The sequence below is a fragment of the Haplochromis burtoni genome, unplaced genomic scaffold (genome assembly GCF_018398535.1).
Source record: "Haplochromis burtoni strain Fernald_Lab_line unplaced genomic scaffold, NCSU_Asbu1 Contig_56, whole genome shotgun sequence".
NCBI classification, from domain to species: domain Eukaryota; kingdom Metazoa; phylum Chordata; class Actinopteri; order Cichliformes; family Cichlidae; genus Haplochromis; species Haplochromis burtoni.
Genome location: NW_024582417.1, coordinates 1,919,414 through 1,943,442, shown reverse-complemented (window position 1 = coordinate 1,943,442; position 24,029 = coordinate 1,919,414). Strand labels below are relative to the sequence as shown.

Here is a 24,029-nt window from a genome sequence, read left to right as displayed (position 1 = left end):
TAACTGGAGAACTATGCTGAGCCATGCAAGAAAAAGGGAGATATCCCACTACCGTTAGCGCCCTGATAAAACTAACCGCCTCAGATGAGCATGATTTAAGCATGACATATTTGGATGCTTTTCAAAAGTAACATGCATAAAACTCCAGGTGTGCTTCTTCCACAATATTTTTATTTTAAATTGCTTAAAATGAAATACTCCCACCTTTTTTTTTTTTTTTTTTTTTTTTTTTTTTTTTTTAAAATTTTTTTAAAAAAAAAAAAAAAAAAAAAAAAAAAAAAAGAATACTTTGGCTTTGAGACCTTTATTTTTATTTATCATTTCAAACTATAAAAATGTCACCACTACTTGCTGTGAAATCACTTCTAATAAGTACACTGTAAGATGTGATAAACTGGTTTTAAAAAGGGATTCTTCAGACTGTCGATAAAAACTGTATACTGGATGTGCATTGGCTTTTTTTCTTCCTTCAGAAGGGCCTGTTGGATCTTCCTTTGGTTGTTTTTATGCACAGTTAGGTCCTTCAAAACAACATCATGTGCTGCCGCTTGTGACAATCTAAAAAACACAGGGTGGTGGGGGGGCGGGGGCGGTTGTTATGCAGCATGTAAAGCCTACTGTCTGTATAGAAGGTCAAAACAGAGGACCGGCCAACTTAAAGAGGCGTGGGATGCCTTTTCTTTACATAATCGTCCCTGCGCCTGATTGGATGAGATTAACAGCAATTAAAAAATGTGAGGTTGAGGGTTTTAGATCTTCGTTATTACATATATCAAGCCGGCAATATGAAATGTTATTAAGGAGGCGCAGTCAGGACTGCATCCCACACGTCCTCTGTCAAGGGGACTTCATTGTATTTTTTTGTCCCACTTTACTTTGACCGTACCCTGTATCATGTTAAGCGAATGCTAGACATTGTAGTGACATTACGGAAGCACAGCAATGGACATTGGGCGAGATGTTATGATGGATAGCTATACACAGTATTTACAGCAGGTTAGAAAGACTAAAACTGGCTTAACAGACTTCCTCTGACAAGAAACCTTTCACTTAGAGGGCAGAAGGACACGGAGGAACATCACAAATACGATAAGTGATACAAAAGTTGTCATTTCTGACCAACACCCCTAAAAATACCCATTTGCTGCTTGGAATTCTGTGACTGAAATGTTTAAAAGTTAGGGTGCGTCCTTTATCAAAAATGTATGTATTCAAAATGATTTTTTTTCCCTTCAATAATGAAATCTGTATGACAGTGATCAGTGAGAACCTTTGAGAAACAGTGCCCATCCCACATAGAAAAGCAAACCTGGAAAAAGTGAGCTGATTGTGAGAAGAAAAATGATTTCTGTTCTGTTTGTGCCATTCTCAAGCAGCAAATGGTGTCGTAGCCCTGTTGGCTAAGGCCTTTAAAAAAGAGACAAAGAGTGGGTTATGCTAAACAGGTGGCACTGTGAGTGAAGGTGGAAAGCAGCAGAGGTATAAAACTTCTGTGTATCTGATCCCAAAGAAAAAAATAATAAAACTGGAGGGGAGGGTGGCGGCAGGAGCCAGGAGTCTACATTGATTCACCAAGAGAATCATCATCATCCAGAGATAGGGGCAGGTACAGATCCTGCGGAGATCCAGAGGAGCACAATTACTTTTGTAAACTCAAACTAAAGAGCAAAAAAAATAAATAAATAAATAAAACACAAAAAAGACAACAGGCAACAAGATGAAAGGTCAGGAGAGGAGGAGAGGTTAGGGTACCTTCTGCTTGTTGTTGAGGCCTGGACTGGTAGGGGTGGAGGTGGGGGAATGCTTGGAAATCGGGGTGGACAGCTGGCTGCTGGAGCCCGTCCCGTTGGCTGGGAGAGCCAACGCAGAAGTAAAGAGAGTGGGTAGGAAGACAAAGAGGGATGAGGGAGGAGGAGAGGGGAAAGAAGTAGAAGAGGTAAACATAGAGTGGATTAGAAAGTTTGCAAGAGAAGCAAAAAGGAGAGCAAGTCCTGAACTGTGGCCTCATTTGGCCGTGATGTACAGGGACCCTGCTGGTCCAGGTTTTAGGAGGCTGACAAGTTCTGTTTGTTAGGTGACGTTTTATTCACTCGCTCTGCGTCTCCGCGACGTTGCTAGGATTCTGTGTGTGTGGAACACTGTTTATATCTAAGAGCAGTGTGATGTGATGTAGCCGTGAGTGTTAAGTGGCTTGAAAGACTTTTTGTCTATAAGAGATGAAAAGAGCGTGAGCCAGATGGCCGGTCTAAGTTTAAGCCAGCGACTGTTGGAAACACAAGGTGGATAAAGCTTCATTGTAAAGCCGCTGGCTTCGTTTAAACACTCGGGCAGATCGACAGAAACCCCACAGCCAAACAGAGAAATCACAAGTCCCATTATCCCGGGCTCTTTAAATAAAATAACTGCACTCTCTGCTCAGTCTGTGTGGGAGAGCTGCTCGTGTTTAGATGTACTGATTTTTGAGACACTCAGCTGTGAAAAGGGCCAAAGACATCAAACGAACACAGAAAGTTGCCCACACTGCCACGGTTTGGGTCTCAGATTTCTACATCTGGAATATTTATTCAGCTTCCGCAGAAAACCCCTCGCATTGTGTGGTTGTTTTGATTGCACATTACTGCATGTCATTGTGTACTTTAACGCCGGCACAATGGCAAACGCACACTAATACAAACTGCTATTCAGTATGTCATGGTATGTGTGTTAAAAGAAGCAGAAAAAAAAAAGCAGAGATGTTGGTGGTAGAATAAACTAATCCTCCATTTCAAATGAATAAAAAAAAAGAGCAGTACTGGGATTTCTAAATACTGTAATACCTCAATACTGCCCAAGTCTGCTGTAAAAGAGCCATATTAGGACACGAATTCTGTAAAGTGCGAGTCTTGCTATGATCACGCCGTTTTTAAAGTGTACAGATTCCCTAGTAAATCCCTGAGACTGTTCAATTTTTCATAACATTAAAACATCCGTTTCTATTAAGGATTCAAAGCATAACTCAAAACATTACTGTTGTTGGGTGGAAACATCCGTTTTATATGGTTGTTTTAGTTTAAAGGCTTTTTCATTTGAATATATTAAAGGTGTTAAGACTTGTTATGCCATAGCAAACGGCATAAACGACAATCATTCCAAAGCATAGAAAATCTAATTTCATTAAACTCATCAGTACTATTGATTAACTGACATAAATATGCACTTCCTTTCATGCCTCACGGGAATTACAAATGTGCTTAATGGGTAAATAGTTTACTGCCTCCACACGATGCTGGCCCACCACCTGCTGTGTTAGAGTCCAGACATTTACCATTGGTGATCAATAAATATCCATGACAGCCAAATGACTGAGGAAACCTGTAGAGAGCAGGAGACCTCACCTATTATGTAATGCAGCAACAGTACATGAAGAAAAAGAAAGGGGCAAGCGCTCCATATTCCTCAAGTCGTTCTTTTGTTTGCTCGTTTTAAATCATGCCGACAATTTTAATAAAACTATTCAGCCGCTGAATGGTAAAGCTATGTAAACTCGGATGGTACGATTTTCCTCACATGAAATATTTAAGCGTGAACCAGCTGTAGAGCCTCCATGCTCTCTCGCCTCCTGGATGTTATTATTAAATGTTAAAGTGCTTGATCGTCAAACAAACAGCTCAAAGCTGTTTAAATTGGCTTTGTTTACTTTTCATGTTTTATTCATGCTTTTAAAGAAACTACAGCAGAAAGATTATACTAAAGCTCAGAAGACCCACAACAAAGAAAAGCCCCCAGTTTATGCTGAGATTGACTTTTTAACCATTTACTGCCTTTTAATCAAAATTACACAGAATAAAATTCAGGTAATATTTAAAGAAAAAAAAAGGTGTGATTAATGATGTCATGGCATATTTTTCCTTTCAGATTAAGTCAAAGGTCAACATCAGTTACGTGAATCTGCTACAGTATCATCTTGTATTTTCATTCACTTAAACAGAAAAGACCCTGTTTTAAATTTTACACCAGCTTTGATTTCTAAGGTGTGGTCGGCTGCTTTTAAAAAAGGGAAGGGCTAGAGTGTAGGTGAGATGTATCGGGCTCACTCGATTCAGCAGGAGACTTGCAGCGCTTGATTGGACCAGGACTCTTGGCTGAACCTCGCTGAGCTTTGGGTCCCTTCATCACTCTGCATTCTGTAAAGAGAGAGAAAATAAAAAGCACAAAGAAAGTAGTGAATAACATTTTTTCCCCCCTCCCAACAGAATAATTGAGCTGCTCATACTCCCCAGTAGAAGGTTTTTCAAAATGTCTGAAATGAACCCACCGTTCATGCCTCGAGTTCAACGCGTTCATTTCTGTTACGTCCTTTTTTTCCTCCAGCAGCTTTTTCCTTTGTTGCCAACCTCACATTTTAAAAAGTGCGTGTAATCAATTATGATACATTTCTTCCCCCCCCAACAACAATTTGGTGTTACAATAAACACAACATGCATGTAGGAATGTGCAGTCCATTCTGGGTCACTGTATTAATCAGGGTAGACAGACTCCAGACACTGCTACTCCTCCCGCTGCATCTTCCCCTCTGTTTGTACAGTCAGGCTCTCTTCCCTCCCTTCCTCCTCTCTTCCACTTTTGATGCTAATTATACTATCTGTCCTCCCTTCGTCTCCTGAGATCTCGCCACGTCTGTCTCGTCTCCTTCTCTCTCAACCTTCACACACCGTTGGGTACAGGCGCACATTCACGTGCTATTGTTTCCAAGGTGTGCCACCACGCATCTGACAGTACCTCAGACTAGCAGCTTGTCAAATCTTCTCAGTGGTCTCAAAGCAGAATAGAGTCTGTTAGAGTCCCTTTTGGCTTTTGTTAATGTTGCAACTGCATAAACAGACCTGCAGGTACTCATGCACTCCTTTCAGTCGGCATATTTATCATAAGGAGTGTGAAAAAAATAAATAAAAATACTCGGGGGATATTAATCCATTTTGGTAGCAGTAATCATGTGATTGAATATATTTTTCCCCATGTAGATCTTTCAAAGGTCATCTCCAGCCCAGAAAATGTTAAAGAAATATTTCATAGCATATTTGTCGTGTGTCTTTCTTGCCCGTACAGATTCTTAAATTTGAAAAAAAAAAAATGTCTGCTTGATCTCTATAATTTGTTATAGATACAGCCATCCATACCGTGATGAATCACAGAGAAGCCAGTCTCATCAACTCCACTGAAGCCAACTCAGAAATGCCTGCTTGAGCCACTCAGCCATTTTATTTAGCATTGGCCCTAAGATTATTATAGGCTGAATGAAATGATTTAGCTCGAGTTCAGTGGGGGAGTACACCGTTAGAAAAAGAACGCAGATCATTATAAACTAACCGGCATCTCCATCCTGCCGAGAATCTTACAAGAAACGAAAAGAAGAGACGAAGGTAACATAATGATGGTTATGAACCCTGCATCAGCACTGCGTTAACATAAAAAGGCAGACTGAATGTTTCGAGGAGAGCACATTAGGTGGAAGTAGGTTGTTAAAAATAGGGATTTCAAGTCTGCGGGGAGAAACTCAGAGGGTTGGCTTTATATTTTCTCTCCTTGACTTCTCAGCAGTATCACCACCAACAGATCAGCTGGCCTAAACCTGTCACAGGACAGATTAATGGCTCTTCTTTTTCCTGCCTTTTCCCATCCCTGCTGCCGGGTGCAGATAAGACTTCGCTCAGTGTCCTTTTTAGCCTCCCTCACACATATACAATTCCATCCACAGAGCATTGTACATGAATAAAACCTGATGAAAAGGATACATTTCTTCATCTCTGTAGACACACACACACACACACACACACACAGTACACTTTTTGGATGCTCATGTGCAGCGTTAATTCCATCTTGCACAACTTGCACAAGAACTCTAGAAATTGGTCATAAAATTGTGCAAATGAAGCCGTGCAGAGGATTCATGGACAAATATGTTAACGTCATTTGCAGTTACAGGTCATCTCTCTATACAGCTGATATTACTGCATGATAGCTCAGTCTCAATGTATTTTTTAATTTATATAGCACCAAATCATAACAGCAGTCGCTTCAAGGTGCTTTATCATGTAAACTAAATATTATAAACTAGCCCTACAATACTAGAGGGAAAACCCCAACAATCCAATGATCCCATTTGAGCAAGCATTTGGCAACAGTGGGAAGGAAAAACTCCTTTTAACAGGAAGAAATCTCCACCAGAACCAGGCTCAGGGAGGGGCAGCCATCAGCCATGACTGGTCAGGGCTGAGGGGAGGAAGACAGGATATAAAAACACTGATCCAGCCCAAACTATAAGCCTTTATCAAAAGGAAGCCTAATCTTAAGAACAGAGAGCGTGTCTTGTCTCTTGAATCCAAAGTGGGAGCTGGTTCCACAGAAGAGGGGGCCTTAAATGGGAGGCAGAGCCTTCAGCCTTAACTTTTAAACACTAGAGAAACCACAAGTAAGCTTTCAGTCTGAGAGCAAAGTTCTTCAGTGGGATGATATGGTTCTATGAGGGCTTTAAGATAAGATGGGGGCTGATTAGCAAAGCCCTTACATGTCAGGAGCAGGATTTTAAACTTGAGTCTGGATAACTGATCACTACTGTGGCTTTTTAAAAAAGGGAGATCATAAACTGTTCAACCCCTCATCCGACAAGCTGCATTACAGTGTGTGGCTACTCGCTTAAGTTGATTCCATAATGGGATGCAAAACAGACCAATTCAATCATGCTTACTAACCATTCTCATCCAAAGAGAAGTCGTCCTGTGCGTAGCGGAATTTCTCTGGTCCGCATGCAATGAAGACGTCATCATCGCCAAAGAAATCTTGGAGGCAGGTGACCTATTAAGACACAATACAGCAAATTTGAGAAATTGGAATATAAAATATAAAAGTAGAGTCTACTGGCTCTACCGTTTTACTACAAACATAAGAGGCTGTGGACTCAAATATCCCAAATTAATTCCACAATACCAAACCCGATATTGGAAAGCATGCAGGAACTGTAAAATAAAGGCGGCATTAAAAACCGCACTTTGGGACCAAGTCCCACATTCCAAGGTATAGTCAAAGTGTGCTGCTAATCCATGGGCTTTGTCTTTAATAACATTCCTTATGTGTATATGGTTAGGCCTTTGAAGAAAGCCTAGATATTTTTTGTCATCTATTGTAGGAACTAAGACTACCAAGATTCCAAGGCAGAAAAATAAAGCCAAAACCCTACATTGACCAGATGTCGATAGTTGTGGTTCCAAGTCATCAGGTACTATAGAAAGAGTACCCTCATGTATCTTTTAATACCGTCCATGGTCGTGGCTGATTCGTGCCAGCCTGTCTAAAGAGTTTAAGTTGCTTTGATGTGGCCACAGACCAACTAATTTGTCCTGTCAGCCATCAGCCTTTTAAATAACTCAATGTGCTTTTAATGATGTTTATCTTATATCGTGCTTTGCTATATTGTTGCGCAATTACCATTGATGGTTGACCACATACAGGAGCTTCCTGGAAAGGTGATGTACCAAAAAAATAAAATTTAAAAAAAAAAAAAAAAGGTTAAAAAAAAAAAAGCTGTCAAGTGGGTGATACCGTCCTCTAGGAAAACACTGATTCGAACGCACAGACAATAGAAAATACTTTACTGAACACACTCAGGCACAACAGTGCTTTGAGCTAAACTAAGAGCAGCTAGCATGCTAACCTAGTTAATTAGCAATAAAGGTACAGCAGAATGAGAAAGCATGGAGGCTCAGGCATTTAGCCCCTTTCATTGCACCAATGTGTTCAACTGAATATTGATCCACTGCCCATACATAAAATATAAAGACATTCTCAATTGTACACTCCTGTTCCCTCCATTTATCCTGGAGTTAATAGGAGTACATGCCGTAATGGCAATCCATCCAACATATTTTATAAAAAATAAAAAAAAAACACCACACACAAATCTGTACCCGATTCTAGTGACAAGGAAAATTTCAGGGACCACCAAGTCCTTCATATTCTTCTTCTCCAAGGAGCAGAAATATCTGCACAAATCCGGCAGTTGCGGAGGTGTTTTAATCTGAATAAAAGACTGACGGATCTAGGTTAGGAGCATGTCACTAGCAAAAGTAAGGTTTAAAAGGCCAACTGAAAATCAGAATCTTACTATAGAAGCTACGATTATGAGTTTGCCAAGAGGACTGCCAGCTCAAATGTCTATCACTGTATGTTAGATATGCTAAATGAAAATACACACACACACACACACACACACACACACGTACGTGAATGAAATCACTAAATAAAAACTTCCGATCTTCAGGTTGTAGCAGACCTGTGTGTTTTGCTCGTCTTGTTTACATACCTTTAGATTCATGTAACAAAACATTAACACAAAAGGCACAAAAAACCCCAGACAGATGATAATGTTACACCTTTACTGTAATGTTTAAATGATTCGACTTCCTTCCCCGGGGTCTTTTCACTCTAAAGCAGCTGTTGACACAATATGGCTTACTGAGCGGACAGATGTCTTTGTGCCACACCTTCTCCCCCGTTCTCCATTATACGGACTCTGTTACCAGCTCAGACACGCCTATTAAAGCCATTCAAGCTAAACACTGCTCTTCTTTCTTGTGCTGATGAGATCTGTTACAAAGCATATCAGTCAAATTTCCACTCTGCCTTTCAACACCTGTTGAAATCTCTTCCTTCTTGTTAGAATTATAGGATCAAAGCACTACTATAAGTGAACTACAGATAACTTGCCCTTTATTTAAAGATGGAATTTGCTTTTTTTATTTAAAAGCACGTCAGTTTTCACCAACGCAAGACTGTTTAGAGATCCACATGCTGAAAAACAGCCCCATGTTGGGGCCCATGCCAGGGTCAAGATGCATCATGGGTTGCCACTGTGATACACATTCAAACTATGAGCTCTGGATAATTTGGGATCTCACCACCCCAGCAGCTGCAATGTTGGTTCTCCGTCCTGCTAGACAAGCTAAAAGTGTGTGGTGGTGACTTGTTGGCGTGGCATCCAACAGCTGTACCCTCCTCTGTGCCCCACAATATTCCCCCCCCCAACGCGGGCCTTTCAGAGCCCTGCCGAGGTACAGAGATGGTGCTTCGACTCCAGGGATCAAAACCTAATTGGTTTTTCAGCTGGGGCTAATTTACAGGCTACACACTTGGGTTCTCTTTAGTGTTCGTTATCAGGAAATTGGATACATACATACATACTACTTTCATTAGGTTAAACTGTTGTATGGCAAGAAGGGCACCTGACAGTTAATCATAATATGGAAGCATTAGTAGGTGTTCTTTCTACCCTTAAGGCGAGTGGGTGGAGGAAAGGAGATGAAAATGGGCCGAAACAGCGTGGGTGGGTAGACGCTACTGCATGTTTTTAATAGCTTTAGGAACAGAGATGATTAAAGGGATAATGTTTTAATCCTATAGACTGCTACTTTATTCTTTAACAGATCGCTACTTAAATTTAAGATTCTGGCTGCCTGGCACGCAAGACCACTTTAACTTCCAACAACATGTCTAATCTCTGATGGGAGAATTCAGTATGAATGCTTCAAAACAAAAGATACTGAATGGGATTAAACATTGAAATGTCTGAACAATTGTACCGCTGCAAAGAAATTTAACTCATACTGGCTTCCAAAGCTAAACTCCTCACCCGTTCTCTTATCAGAGGCCGAAAGGAAATTAGCCTTACGTTCAAGCTTCCATAGTAAAAAACAAAAACACCCAAAAACCCACCAAATTTCCTATCTGATCAAGAGCTTTGGACTTTTAAATGTTTTCAAAGTCCTAAATCCACATTGTATGATTACAGTGTCAAACTCTGCCCAAACCTCCATCTTGCGTCAAAGTCAGCAAGCCTGTTGTGTATTAATAGTGACTAACACGCCATAAAATTGGCCTGATAAGTTTGTACAGTTGGCAGAAATTTGTGAGGAAAAAACAAACAAACAAAAACACAAACAAAAAAAACAAAACAAAACAAAAAAAAAAAAAAACTGCTCTGCATGTGATTAGATCAAATGTAAAATGTCCATTTAGAAACATGGCATGAATGAGGAAGGCACATGCCGGCTTGGGAGCGCTTAGGTTAGGAAGCATCCTCCCTCGATCTGAAAAGGTCAACCTCACCCATCTGGCAAAGGGGTCCGTGAGGAGGACAATGAGCCGACCTGATGCCATTTTACTTAAATGGATCAAAAGTGCTGTCATACTGCATTTATACATATTACGCTTGTACTGCACATGTCAGGGTGAGTGTACCCATCTCTGCATTTACTGGGATGATGTGGGCGTATTTTTTCTGAAAAACTGGCTCTTTACAGACTCCAGGTGCCCTCCACCCTCTGTCCCACCAAGCCCATCCCTAATCTCTGCCTCACCAGCTGTCAGGTCCACATGACCCCCAGGAAAAAGGGAAGGAAAAAAAACAAAACCCACCAGCAAGCATGTAATAACAGCAACTGAATTATTCAGAGTTTCTTTAACCCAACTTGGCAAGGGCAAACGCCCTTTAACTGGATGATGGTCTTCAGTTCCCCAATGCCAATTAAGAAGTGGGTGGAACCACGGTACTTAATTTCTGCAACACAGAAACCTCCTGGGGTGAACAGTAGCTTTACCTCTCAGAGGTAATTTGAGAAATTTGGCTCCATATGTGCAGCACAATACGATCTCTATGAAACTATTTGGAAAAAGCACTGTAGGATAACAGTTTTAGCCATTGTCATAAAACACGACTGATATTAATAACATAGCAAAATAAGTGCTGTACTTGCACAGGATCAGAGCCACCCTTTACCACAACTGGAGGTAATCTGTACCCTCAGCTTTCCAGCATATGGCATGCTACACATTCTTGTTTCAGGTGCAACTAAAATGCCTTTGTGCAAAGCAGCAGGGAGCATTTTCAAACAAAGCTATGCATCCTTTGTCTTTTTCCCCCCCCCTTTTCTTTTAAGGACAGCTGGTTAATATTGACTTCAGCTCAGCCATTCAGCTGTAGTCTGAGCAGAAATGATTCACAAAGACTTGCATCCATCCATTTGTAAAAATAGTCACAATAATTCCTGTCAGTGCAAAAGTAAAGCTACTCAGTGCTGCATTCCAACAATTTCACTAACCACAACTTACCTTATGAACAGTAACGACTGAACATAAGCTTTAATGAGTCAACAGAAGGTTAAACACTGGAATAGAGTAGTGCGTAACTGATTACACACATCTGATGTGCTCTGCAAAGTATTCTCATATCAGCCTAAGAAAAAAAAAAAAAAAAAAAAAGGACCTTGCTTTTTTCAGCCTATGGGTAAAAACGCCCACAGTCTCTTCACTGAGCACACAGACCTGATCAATATCAGTACCTCTGCACCGAGTGGAATATTCCTCCAAAATACACACTCTCCAGTTTGTTCATTTCAGACAAGTATAAAAAAGCAGCACGTCAGATTATCTTTTAGGACAGCAGCAGCTCAGGTACTGATAGAATTTCAGGACAAATTTAGCAAATTGAAAAAAGAAAAAAAAAAAAAAAAAAAGAAGGGGGTGCATTTGGACATCAGTAATTGCTTTACAGGAAACTGCTACCAGTTGCCTTTCTGACCCATCCATGACCTTCATGCACCAACGTACTGCTTGTGCGTTATCGTAGGTGCTCTGGATGCATTTGGAGCACACATGAGCCAGTTAGGCACAGATATCTGCACAGTCATGGGGACCAGCTGGTGCCTGATGCCGTTTTAACCCCACCCCTCTCGACCCCACGGAAGCAGGCTTTCCATTTAGCTGACTGATGTGGCCTTAACATTATTAAACAGTGCTTCCTCCTCTTCTCCCCCAGGTCATGCTCACTTGTTGATGTGGTGCTCATTGCATGAAAGTGGGGCTGTTAGAAGCTTATACATGTATGCTTATTCCCTCTATGCCTGCTTGCAGTGCCTCATCACGAGGGACCACGCCCCTCCGTCACCCTGCCTGTCTGCTTGACTCAGTTTAGCTGCATTTGCGTGCACGTGTGGACACGTGCACGCAAATGCAGTGAGCTGTTGACGGATGAGGACTAGAGGGCAGGGCAGGTAAGACCCAGCGTAAAGAGCACACTCAGCGCATTACAACCATTGTCACAAACTGAATCCATCACGGTGGAGCTTATTGCCATGACAACTGCTTCTGCAGTATGGCAAAAGCAGACACTGCTAGAGCACTGATAACCAGGGAAAAGCAGGCTTTTCTTGCCCGTTAGCAGATGTATTTTAGTCGTTAAGAAGCTTTGAACCCGAGCATACATCCATCTATTAATTCAGTGAATAATTTGTTACCATAGTTATTAACCGCTAAAGTGAACTGGAATCTTTTGTTCTCTGACAATAACAGCGCGACCTTGTGCCTGAAGCATCCATTCCCCCCCCTCTGTGATTGTTTAACAAATTCATTTTAAATGTTAAAACAAAAAATAGAAAAGAAAAAAATAAAACATGAAATTACTGTCAATGCAAAAAGAAAACCTGATTTTCTGCCTGTGACTGATTCAGTCATAAATGCAATGCAGCCTCAGAAAAGAGGATTATTTTTTAATTGAATACTTTCTCAGTCACATCTTACTGTCTCTTAATCTCAAGCAAACCTTAAAAACTAAAGATCCCAACCCGAGTCTTAATATTAAACACTCAAATCTGTTAAAGCCCTCTGCTCTGCTCCAGACTTGTGATAATGCACCAGGACAAAACGACACAGCAGCACAATGCATCATCAAGACGTTTCACAAATGATATTTGATTATGGCGTCTGTTAGACGATAACCTTTTCTTAAGTGCAATTCAAATGAGCAAGCAGTGAATCTTAAATGCAAATCAGAGCCAGTCTCCTCTGCAGACACCTCTATCAAAGAGGAAAGAATACAAAATGGCTGCCAGCAATTAGATAGACGCTCTCCAACCTGATGTAGAAGCAGTGAGGGCAAATGAAGTAATGCACTTTTTTCCCCCCCCCCCTCCATAGACTCAGGGAATAATTAGCCCCCCCATCAGTGCAAATAAAATGATCCTAATTTGCTGTAAGAATGGTAATCCTGAAGCCACTGGCCCCACCCTTCCTGATTGGGCTGCAAAGCAGCAGCATTTGAGGGAAAAATGGGAGTGATTTTGTTCACAGCACTTGCAAAGAGGGGCGAGCGGGCTGTCTGCAGAGTCCATTAAGGAAAAGAGGAACGTCAAAGCATGAAAAGCAGCCATTTTAAAAATGCCAGGAAGACAACCTGCAACGCCTTCTCAAATTTTGGGCACCAGCAGAGCTGATAAAAAACACACATACACACACACACACACACACACACACACACACACGCTAGAGTGTGCTCACACAAGTCACACCCAATGATGGAATGCAAGCAGGTAAAATAAACATGACATGTGGTCTCTTTTTTTAATATTTTAAATACTAAAGGGTTGCTTTGATAGTAAACTCTCACACCCACTACAGGATGTGGTATCTGACAGACCGGTCCACACCAGCTGGGCTCTCTTTGTGCCTGGGATGTGGTCTCCTAGCAACCAGTCCCAGCAGCTATCGCAGCGGAATGGGAAGAGGAGGATCGGCGCAGAGTCAGGGAGGGGTGGGCACTGCATCAATATTGCTTCTACCATATCACCTCCACCACAGAGCAGCTGCAATGTGCCTCTGCACACAAAGACGCCATAATAACGTGCACTGCGTTTCTCACATTTCTGTGCATTAATGTGAAACGGGGAGTCGCAGGCAGGAGCAACAGATCAGCAGACGTGAATTGTGAAAAAAAGCTAGAGCTACCATGATGGCAGCACAATCAATATGCATCGATTGGAATGCCTGCAATATGATGGCTGTTGATGGTGTGACCACAATTCATTTATCATTATGCATGTGTGTGAGGGAAGAGGGAGGAGGGGAGGGATAAGGTGATTTCCATCTCCAGCAGGAGCTTCTGGAGAAAACCAGTACAAGACCCGGGGCGGACAGACTGCACCCAAGGGACAGAGCATTAAAATCAAATAGCCTCCCATCTATCATTTCAGAACACCTCCCCTCCTCCAAGACGCATCGCTTTCCAGCATTATTAATACACAAAGAAAAAGGCAGTTCAACATGTAAGAGATACCCCAGTCAGTAATGCATTTGTAATCAATAAGACAGGAAAAGAGGGTTTGCGCCTAAGAATAGGCAAACGTTTAACCATATCAAAGAGAGGATTGAGGAACAGATGTACACACACACACACACACACACACACACACACACACACACACACACACACACACACACACACACACACACACGCAGCGCTTCACACTAGTCTGGAACTCACAGGTATACAGGAGTAACGTTATCATGAGAAAAGCAAGATCAGTTATACTATTACGGTTTAATAAAGTCAAAAAGGTCACCTCTGCAGACAAATCTGAAAGCACAATCCTCTCCATAGCCAACCTTTTTTGTAATGCCACACACACACACACACACACCTTTACAGTGACATCTCTTGATATTAAGGAATTAGTTAAGCGCATCATCTCAAACCTTTCCACAGCCTTACAGCTAAATGGTAAATGGTAAATGGCCTGTATTTATATAGCGCTTTACTAGTCCCTAAGGACCCCAAAGCGCTTTACATATCCAGTCATCCACCCATTCACACACACATTCACACACTGGTGATGGCAAGCTACATTGTAGCCACAGCCACCCTGGGGCGCACTGACAGAGGCGAGGCTGCCGGACACTGGCGCCACCGGGCCCTCTGACCACCACCAGTAGGCAACGGGTGAAGTGTCTTGCCCAAGGACACAACGACCGAGACTGTCCAAGCCGGGGCTCGAACCGGCAACCTTCCGATTACAAGGCGAACTCCCAACTCTTGAGCCACGATCGCCCCTGGGTGATGCTGTATGGTTGCGGCTGCGCTTTAAAAGTATCCCAATAAAGTGTGAGCATGAATAATATATTATGTCCTTTTAGCTTAGCTGGTGTGTCGAGTAAACAATAGCATCCCCAGGGAACGACTTTTAGGCAATATTAAAATGTGCGTGTGGGTGTCTCATGCGGATTTTTTTTCTTGGTTTTAGGTAAATTCATATCGTTAAAAACGGCAGCTTGGTAAACTAGTATATGTGAAATAGACTTAAATATAATATTGGTACAGTGACCATGTCCCAGTCTAATGGATTCTCCCACAATCGGCAGCCAGTTGGGTTCAAGATCAACAAATTGCTGATAATTTTACCTGGTTTGACAAACTGAGCTAGTCATATAAAAAGACCAACATTGCAGACTTTGAGATGATAGACTAGTAATCCTGTTACTGTGCAGGTTTGTCTATACCTGCATTTTTACCCTACACATGTGCTGTAAGGGTAGAAATTTAGCCAAACGGGTAAAATACAAAAATTCAGAAAATAAGGCAACCTCTTGGCCAGTAAGGATGTCAAGCATTTATCTTAAAATTAGAACAGATGAATGTCAGCACTTTCATTCTGGAATCATTCTTCCAAGCACGAGAGGATGTCTTGACTGGATGTTCGAACAATGGTCATTTGGTGTCACAATGTTTGCCTCCGAATGGGAACAAAATGGCAACAATACAGGGCCGGGCCCTTTTTGCACACTATAGTGGGAAGACATCAGAACTACGCAGGACTTTTAAGCTTTTCAAAGCCAGATGGGACTCAGAAATACCAGTGGCCTAAAACCAGCTGAGCAACAAAAGGTTGGCAGGCAAGACTAATGTCTCTGACCACAACACAGGTGACTAGGTAGCATCAGAGAAAAAAAGTCTGAAGACAAACTGCTGACAGCAAAGGTCATACAAAGGTTGTTCCTACAGACGCTTGGAGTTCTCATGGAGCGACTAAGTCATTGTTGGCTGAGGTTATGACAGAACAATAGGATTTTGTGGGCATCTTGTGTCACTTTTGAAAGTCATTGGAGTTAAAAGGAAACCACTGATGAGGCAACAAGATCGTTTTGTCTGGTTTTTTACATTTCTAAGCAAATTATTCTGCTTCCTGCTTTCTCTTGATCCCGTTCATCACTGCCTGTGTGGGGGCAGATGTATGAATGACACACTGTCCTCAATCCGACCACAAATTTTCCTATTGTGAGACTTCGTTTACATACAGTACTGTACTGCCTTTATTTCACTTATTTCTCAAACAGAGGGCTCTATCCCAAATTAAACAAATGCAGACAAAACTCCATCCACAGCATGGTTCATTTGAATTTTAGCAGGTTAGACATTTTCATATGCACATCACATGCCGTAAAGTCAGATTTTCAGCAGCACGTGTGAGCCAATAACTTTATATCACGGTGTAAAGTGACAATACCTGCTTGCCATCCAGAGTGTAGATCCTCTTAACCACGCCACTCTCCAGTTTAATGGCCTCCGTGATGTCAGTGAGCACCTGCTCAAAGGAGTGTGCGGTCTTCTTATTGAGCAGGAAGCGGACAGCTTTGCGTGGCTTCACGCCGCTACGCATGACCGTTACGAGCTTGGGTCGAATAAAGTCCTTGGTCTCCCTGGACTCACCGGCAGCCTTGGCAGCTAAGGACTGCATGTTCTTCTGGCTTGCTGAGGCCTTTACATTCACAGACCAGTTGGGGTTGACGTTCTTTGTGTAGTCAACTTTCTTGTAGAAGTTCTCTGATGCGCAAACATAGCTTTCCCCTGCGGAGTCAAAGAGAAATTGGGTTAGTGTGTCGTAACACGCTTATTATTCAACTTTGGCACCTGAGAGTCCCGCAGCGTCTCTCTACTCAAAGATTTGAACCTTCAGGAACTTTCAAGACTAGTAGGAGGGAAGAAAAGGTTTTTAAAATGACTGAAAATCACTTTACAGACATTAGCATGGCTGCTGAGGTCTTGTTTGAAGTTCACAGACAGGCTTTGAACCACCAGGCTGCGTTGCCATGAATATTTGCAAAATTTGGATCACTGGATTGCCACAAACTTACCCCATTTTACTGAGATGGTAGCACCATTACGACAAATACCATTAGAATTAACCCCTCTCCACTCAGTATGGAAACAAACTTGTTTCATGCTTTACCACTTTGGATCAGTCCTTGCTTTGAAACCTGAGGTAATAAGATAAATGTAGACTGTTTAATAACCATGTGTCAATGATTGCACTTCATATACCGAATGATTGCCACATTTTCCTAAAATATCTGCTGTATTCATCATCAGTTCATAGTTTTTACTGCAGGCTAGACTTTAAAGACAAAAGGCTGCTGGGGGACAGAGGGAGGGGAAGAAAAAAAATCTGGCAAAAAGGAGGCAATCCAGAAGGCAACAATTAGGCCAAATGTGGAGAAATTGCAGAAGAGACAAGAGGAACAAAACGGGATTACACTGTGCAGAGGAGATTGAACAATTAATTATATCTCACAAAAGGAAGCACAATGAAATAGCCTCGCCACCCACAGTGCTAACTCTGCACCCCTGCTCGACACACATATACACAAAGATAATACACACACACACTCCTATCTTTCCTAAGCAGCTCAAGCGGCAGAGATGATCACCTCATTTTAGACAAATTAAGCTGCAGTTTATCTTCCAGCTTTACCCAAAACTCACCCTGTCTACCTCATCCCTCAGCAGCCTTAAAGGAATCTCGCAAAGTCAAGTCTGTGTGCGAGTGGAGAGAAAGAGGGGAGAAGGGAAAAAAAATAAATAAATAAAAATCTGGGATGTTTTACTTTCTAAATATTAAACCTGAGAAACCCTCATTCAAAAAAAGAAAGGGGGGGGGGGAGACAGGACTGGGGTTTAAGCAGCATTTAACTAATATCGTTGCTCTCACTTCATCCATCTGACTTTCCCCCTTTTCAAATTGCATTATCCCTCTGACACATCCCATGTCACAAATTCAGCTTCAGGCTGCTGCAAATAAGCGACAATTTGACTGGAACAGCAATTTGCGACAAGCAGGTCAACACATGGATCATCCGGTTTGATGTCGAGCGAAGATTTCCTTCAGTCACCATGTTTGGCAACTTTCACTACATAAATTTTTGGAGGCAAATGAATCACTTCTTGTCCTAGTCGGTGTTCTGGTGCCAAATGGAACAAGAGCAATCACGGTGGCAGCTGCTCTTAAGGGTGTCTACACTACTCCAGCTATCAGACAGAAATGCAAGCTGAACAGCTCCCCAGATTCTTACAGTAGCTATAATAATCGTGACTGCTGAATCAGAAAAATCTGAAAATCATAAAAAGGTGTAACTTCAATTTATTTGGATTTCTTCTCACCGTTGCTATGGGTACTGTGGGAAAGGTTTAATAAATATGCATAAAGAAATGTGGATGGTGGTTTCTTCAATGATGAGATCCTAATGATTTCAATTAACAAACTGCTCTCTCATGCTGAGTGTAAAGATCCAACTTTAAAGTACAGAAGGAAGCCCTCTGAGAGTCTAAACTCAACACTGAATCCCATTAAGATCAAGACAGAAGACCCACTTTCAGCTTTATTAGCTGCAACAGGAATTCCCCAACAGCAAGATGCTAAAATACAATTTACATTTAAGAAATGAAAGAGCATGCATGTGGATGTTTAAAACAGATTGGCTCTTTCACTGCATTGCCCCATTTGTCTCGGTTTTTTGCCTTTGTCAAAAGAAAAAAAAATGTTTTAAACAACTTCCGTCAAACAAAACTGCCCAACTACCAAAAAAGTAGACCGATGTCAGTCAACTGCATAAACACAACTCTTTAGCCTAGAATTTAATACATCATATGGGAGATTAGAGAAGTCTAGACTGAACAGATTAGACTTGTAATCTCAAAAAACTGCAAGTTTTATGTTTCTTTCTAATACTTCTCAGCAAAGAAACTGGCGGGTATCTTGAGGGCCCACCTTTTCACAGTGGTTCTACCTTTACTAAAACCTTACAATGCACCAATATTTCATGGTGTTAAATCATACATTTGCTTGGTCCTGCTGGAACATTTTTACCTTCCTCTAGGTCATCCAAGGTTGTGATCTTGCGTGCACCATCAATAGTGAAGATGAAACGCACACCCTGTGGCAAATTGATGTGGTCGGACAGCGAGCGCGTCAAGTCGGCCAGGAGAGCATCAAAGGTGCGGAATCGGTCGTTGGCTACAGCGTACACGATGCCTTTGAAGAAGCGGTCTCCGTTGCGATAGAAGCGCACTTTTTTGGCTTTCTTCTCATTGGTGAGGGCCTGCAGAGTGCGTGTGCGGTAGAAGCTGCAATGGGCGCTGTGAGTAGGGCTGGGGAGTCCATTCATACGCCCGCCCCGCGGGGTACGAGAGGCCTTGTCTCGCTCATCAAAATGTCCAAAGTCTAGCTCCATGATGACTGAAAGTTATGGTGGTCGTGACAGATGTGTTGGGGTGGTGACCAGCTCCAGAGAGTCTAGGGAAAGAAGGAAACAAGTGCTTGTAATGTATCACCAGATACTGCAGTAGTATTAACGGTTAATGGTCGTATGTTCATGACATTTCACTCAGAGCAACATTTAATTCCATGATTGTGACTTATTCATAAATCTGCATCTAAATAAACCAAAATCCAGAGCTAGGTGAGGATTAGGCACAGGAATGAGATTAAGATGATTAGCCAATTGTATCGCTAATATTAAAACTGGAAACCAATAGTCACTGAAGTTAAATTTGTACAGTGCTGCCCTGGCACTGCCCATTAATTGTTTGCTTCTAAGACAAGGAGTATGTGTCCACTCATGGCATCTGAGGAACTTAACACCCAGTGGATTTGCTATTTTTAATTCCCCTGATATTTATGCAGTATAAAACACGTATCCAATATAAAGTCAGTATAAAAACATGGACATGTTTTATAAGAAATTAAGAAAAGAAAAATATGCCGATTGGAATTCCACCAGGTGATAATTGTTGTTGCAAAAAGACTTGAGAAAACAGCTTTCTGACTTGACCTCCATCAACACTTTCCTATGAATTTATGGGTTCACTCATTTTGGGTCATACCAAATTAAAAAAAGAAAAGAAAAATTAAGTCAGTTTTTAAGAACCTTGGTCATACCATGTTTCAGACTTATGAAACCACACACTCTTCGTTAATAAGGCGGAAACAATAACGCTGAGGCTTCAAAATGGGATTTGAGAAATTAATGCATGACATCTTGGTAGTAACGTTCATGCCCCTGTATTTATCCCACTGTTAGCAGGGAGCACAGCTAACAGGCTAATGTTTGCCTCCGTTTTCTTCTCTCCTAGACTGTCCTCACATCAACTATTTCAATAAAGCTGCTCTCATTTAAATCATTTTCCTTTTTTGTAGTTAAACAACATAATGAGCATTACATCATTATGACACACGGAGCACATTAAGGCTTCATGTTAACCAGCTGTCATTTATAAGCCATTTCCAAAGCTGGCACTGTGCGCAGCTAAAACCCTGATTTAATCATGATATCTAAAAGGAAAAAAACAAAAACAAAATGCAAATAATTCAGAGACAGCTGCAGGTTATATTTACACAGAAAATAATCACTCAGACACAGCAGCAACGGGACGCTTTCTCACATTCACTTAAATTCATTGCATAGCAGCCATATTGGTACTGCCTTGTTTTAGCCAAGGTATCCATGGCAACAGCCGGCACACCATTCTTCCTGAAAGAGGCGTGGCCAACCGGTGCATTTAAAGCTACACGTACTAAAACCGCTGGTCATCAATCCATACTGCATGTCAAACTAAAACTTTGTCACGCATGCATTAACAATTTTAAAAATGATTTTTAAAATGTTAGTGCAGACTCTTTGAATTTCTACACATAAAATAGTATGACCCTAAAATACTCCAGATGCAGTGAGTGTGCAGCAGTACGTCTCACTGACTGTTACCACACTGCTTTATGTGGCATGTAGCACATGATAGCTCCCCCTCTTCTTCTGAAGTCCGCCTACAGACACCTCTGTGCAGCTGTCTCACTTGGCCAGATGAATCAGTAAGTGATGAATCAGTAAGCTAACCACTAACACAAAATGTTTTGGAAATAATGATGATGTCAACTTGTATATTGTCCTATTAGATATCTGAGATATCAATGACATCAACGGAATCACAAGGAAATTATACGGCTCAACAACTCAAAAAAAAAAAAAAAATGTTTATTCTATGGAGGTTGACTGCCCAAGGTTTTATAGCAAAAGTAGTAGTCTGGTAGTTAATCTTCCACCTGATGACCACAAATAAACTTGCCAAAGCCACAAAAACTCATTGAAGAGCATCTTCAAACTGATACTTTTTCAACAACTGACACACAGACACCCATCAAACGCCCACACCCATTCACATGAAAGGGGAAGTGCAAAGTTTAAAGCCCCGATCTATGAGCAATGTCTCCCCAATTTAAACTTTAAAGGAGAGTATTCTTTTTAAAAACATATTTGACGAGACCGAGCCGAATAGCACAAATGTGAAGTGTCACATTTCTGTCACTTCTACGGGCCCCGATATCCTCACAGGACTTGTCATTATTGACTGAAAGGTCACTGGTCTTTGAACACAACTCCACGCCGAGTGGCATTTTAACAACTCAAGATTTGACTTTGACATTTTTCAAGTCACTGAAGACAGAATTCATTTGGCATCTTCTGCCACTGAAAGTCAATCTTGCGCCGTAATATGAGGCGGAGGTCCTCCAAATCATCAGGGAGTGTTTCAGTGGATGTGTGTAGTGAGGATATGAAATTTTAGGTGTCATTGTTTTGCAAAATTCTCAAACTAAAACTAAGCTTTTCACTTCCTTCTTCACATGCGAGTCATCTGATGTACAAAAAACACGGTTCGCTGCTTTCAGTAGACCCAACATGGTTATATGAAAATGAAGAAAGAAAGAAAAAGAAAAAAAAAAAAAGGAAGCAGCTTGGAAAACAATAAAAATTTGAGGCCCCACCTTTTAACAACAAGCTGTTGTGCTGTGATATTCATTGCAAACATATATCCAGCCCTGGTGCTAATGTTAAGAAGGCCTAAACCAATTAGTCAAAACATGCTCACAAACTGGTGAATGACACAATGTCACAGCCCATAATCCTCCACTATCCTGCCTCTTTTAGTACCACATGATTACAGCACTGTATACATAACCATACTGACAAACGGGGGGTGGAAGAGATCACCACCCATCCATGTGGCAGGTCGACACCCCCCTTTTTTCCCCACCAAGCATGCTAACCTTTGGCTGATCTGCTGACTGGTGTTTTATGATAAGCACACTGACAGGGGAGGGACTTCTGTGGACTGGGTGCTCCTTAGCTGACAAAGGCCAGGTTTCAAGCCCATCTGCTGCACTAATAAGCAGAGCGAGCAGTGACCCTTCCCCAGAAAAGCAACGACTAGGACAGTCCATTGTCTCAAACAGGGTGCCTGCCTTCAGAGTGACATCACCATCGCTGCTGCTCCTGCTGCAGCCGGCTCATTCTCCTGCTCAAGTCCAGAAACTACATCCTCCCACAGCTTTTTAGTGTTAATCTGCACGGACACGACTGTTTAAAGATCACCTCTCTTTGTGGCTGACACACTTGACGTTATCAATCAATAAATCTGGTTAAAAATATGCGCGCTTTCCCCACTTCCAAATTAAGCGCAAACCTGGACATCAGGCAGCACTGCGGTATCATTGTGTGGTGTCATTGATATATTTGTCTGGTTCGGTGTTCCTGACTGAGCCACCCACACCCACACACACTCCTGACAAACCAGCACCACATTATGACTCTCCAGTCCGCGTCAGGAAAATTGATCTGCGTGCGGTATGTCTCACACCAACACACGGAAAGGTAGGTATTAAAAAAGAGAGAATGAAAAATAAGAGCCACGAAAGGAAAAGTTTCATGACACTACTCTTTTCATTTATGATGGATGGCGTGTGGCCACATGGCAGAGACAGCAGCTTAAAATGCAAGTTCTGCTTGAAATGAAAGGGGAGGGTTGGGCGTGTGAACGCCACAATCCACCTGCTCAAGCCTAAATCTAAAAAAAAAAAAAAGCCTGATATAAACCCCTTCCAAAATGCAAAAAAATAAAATAATACAGTGATATTCAAAGTTGCCCCCTGAGAGTCAAAATCACTGCAATGTAATATATACTTTCTTTAAAAATCACTGAAGTCTGCTGATTATCCCACCCAGTAGCGGACTCACCTGCGTCGCTGATTGCGGAGTGTGTGGGGGAGTGGATGTGAGTGTGTGAGTCGATGCTGCAGGATAGCGGCACGCCGTCTCTCCCCTCGCCTTTGTCTGTTTCCGTCTGAGTGCCGGAGTCACTCCTTGCTTGAATCGAGCAGCCACTGGGTCCTAAAGAGCAGTGGACCCGCCCACTGAGGAAAAAAACTGTAGGTGCCAGTCAGTGTGGGCTGGGGTGGAGCTCCCATCAGGGTCACCAAAGGTAGTTCTAACGAGCAAATGAGCAAGAATTAAAGGTGGGGATTATTTACAAGTCATGGTTGAAAGATGAAAGCGGCTTTTATCATGTGATGTGTGAGGCAGATCTTTCTGTTAAGATGGGAGAAGAAAACTTATTCTTTTTTATTTATTTTTTTCCTGTAAGAATTTCAGCTATTTGTTTTATTTTGAAGATTGTGGCTTTCTGTGAGTGAACTGTGAGAGCTGAAGCTAAGGCATCACGAGTGCGTCCCTTTCAGACAAACCACAGTCTGATGCCTTTGGTCTGGTGGAGCTCTTTGTCAGGAGCAGATAAAAGCTTGACTAACTCGCAGTGATTGTATTTGGCTTTTTGTGTGTGTGTGTGTGTGTCTTCTCCTAAAGGAGGATTTCATTGTCGGTGAACTGTATATTAGTATCCCAGAAGTTGATTAAACATCAAGACTGCCCATGTTCAAAAGGGCGGCTTGCATTCAGCCAACTTGCTTTCTTGCAGAACATGTGCATTGTGAACATTTCCCACAGCTTCAATGGAAGGTGATTGTTTTCTGACTTGAATTCTACTTTTCAGTTGCGTGTTTGCTCTAGTGGTA

At 41.8% G+C, this 24,029-nt stretch overlaps 1 protein-coding gene across 1 annotated transcript; it reads right to left on the bottom strand.

Moving 5' to 3' along the window:
* Nucleotides 1-262: 262 nt before the first annotated feature.
* On the bottom strand, nucleotides 263-23,344 carry LOC102288745 (neuronal migration protein doublecortin). Its single transcript, XM_005922194.2, has 7 exons — nucleotides 23,197-23,344; nucleotides 18,999-19,424; nucleotides 16,362-16,702; nucleotides 6,729-6,831; nucleotides 4,074-4,163; nucleotides 1,753-1,850; nucleotides 263-1,615 (listed from the first exon to the last, which is right to left on the bottom strand). The coding sequence occupies exons 2-7, from the start codon at nucleotides 19,360-19,362 to the stop codon at nucleotides 1,559-1,561; spliced, it is 1,053 nt and encodes a 350-aa protein (XP_005922256.1). The 5' UTR covers nucleotides 19,363-19,424; nucleotides 23,197-23,344; the 3' UTR covers nucleotides 263-1,558.
* Nucleotides 23,345-24,029: the final 685 nt, after the last annotated feature.

Excerpts from the sequence above, each read along its gene's own strand:
- LOC102288745 (XM_005922194.2), bottom strand. The coding sequence starts at position 19,362 with ATGGAGCTAGACTTTGGACATTTTGATGAGCGAGACAAGGCCTCTCGT. Across the intron at positions 4,164-6,728 it reads CTTCTCTTTGGATGAGAATG|AATGCAGAGTGATGAAGGGA; the intron begins GTTAGTAAGCAT and ends CTCTCTTTACAG. Across the intron at positions 1,851-4,073 it reads CAAGTCTCCTGCTGAATCGA|CCAACGGGACGGGCTCCAGC; the intron begins GTGAGCCCGATA and ends TGGCTCTCCCAG.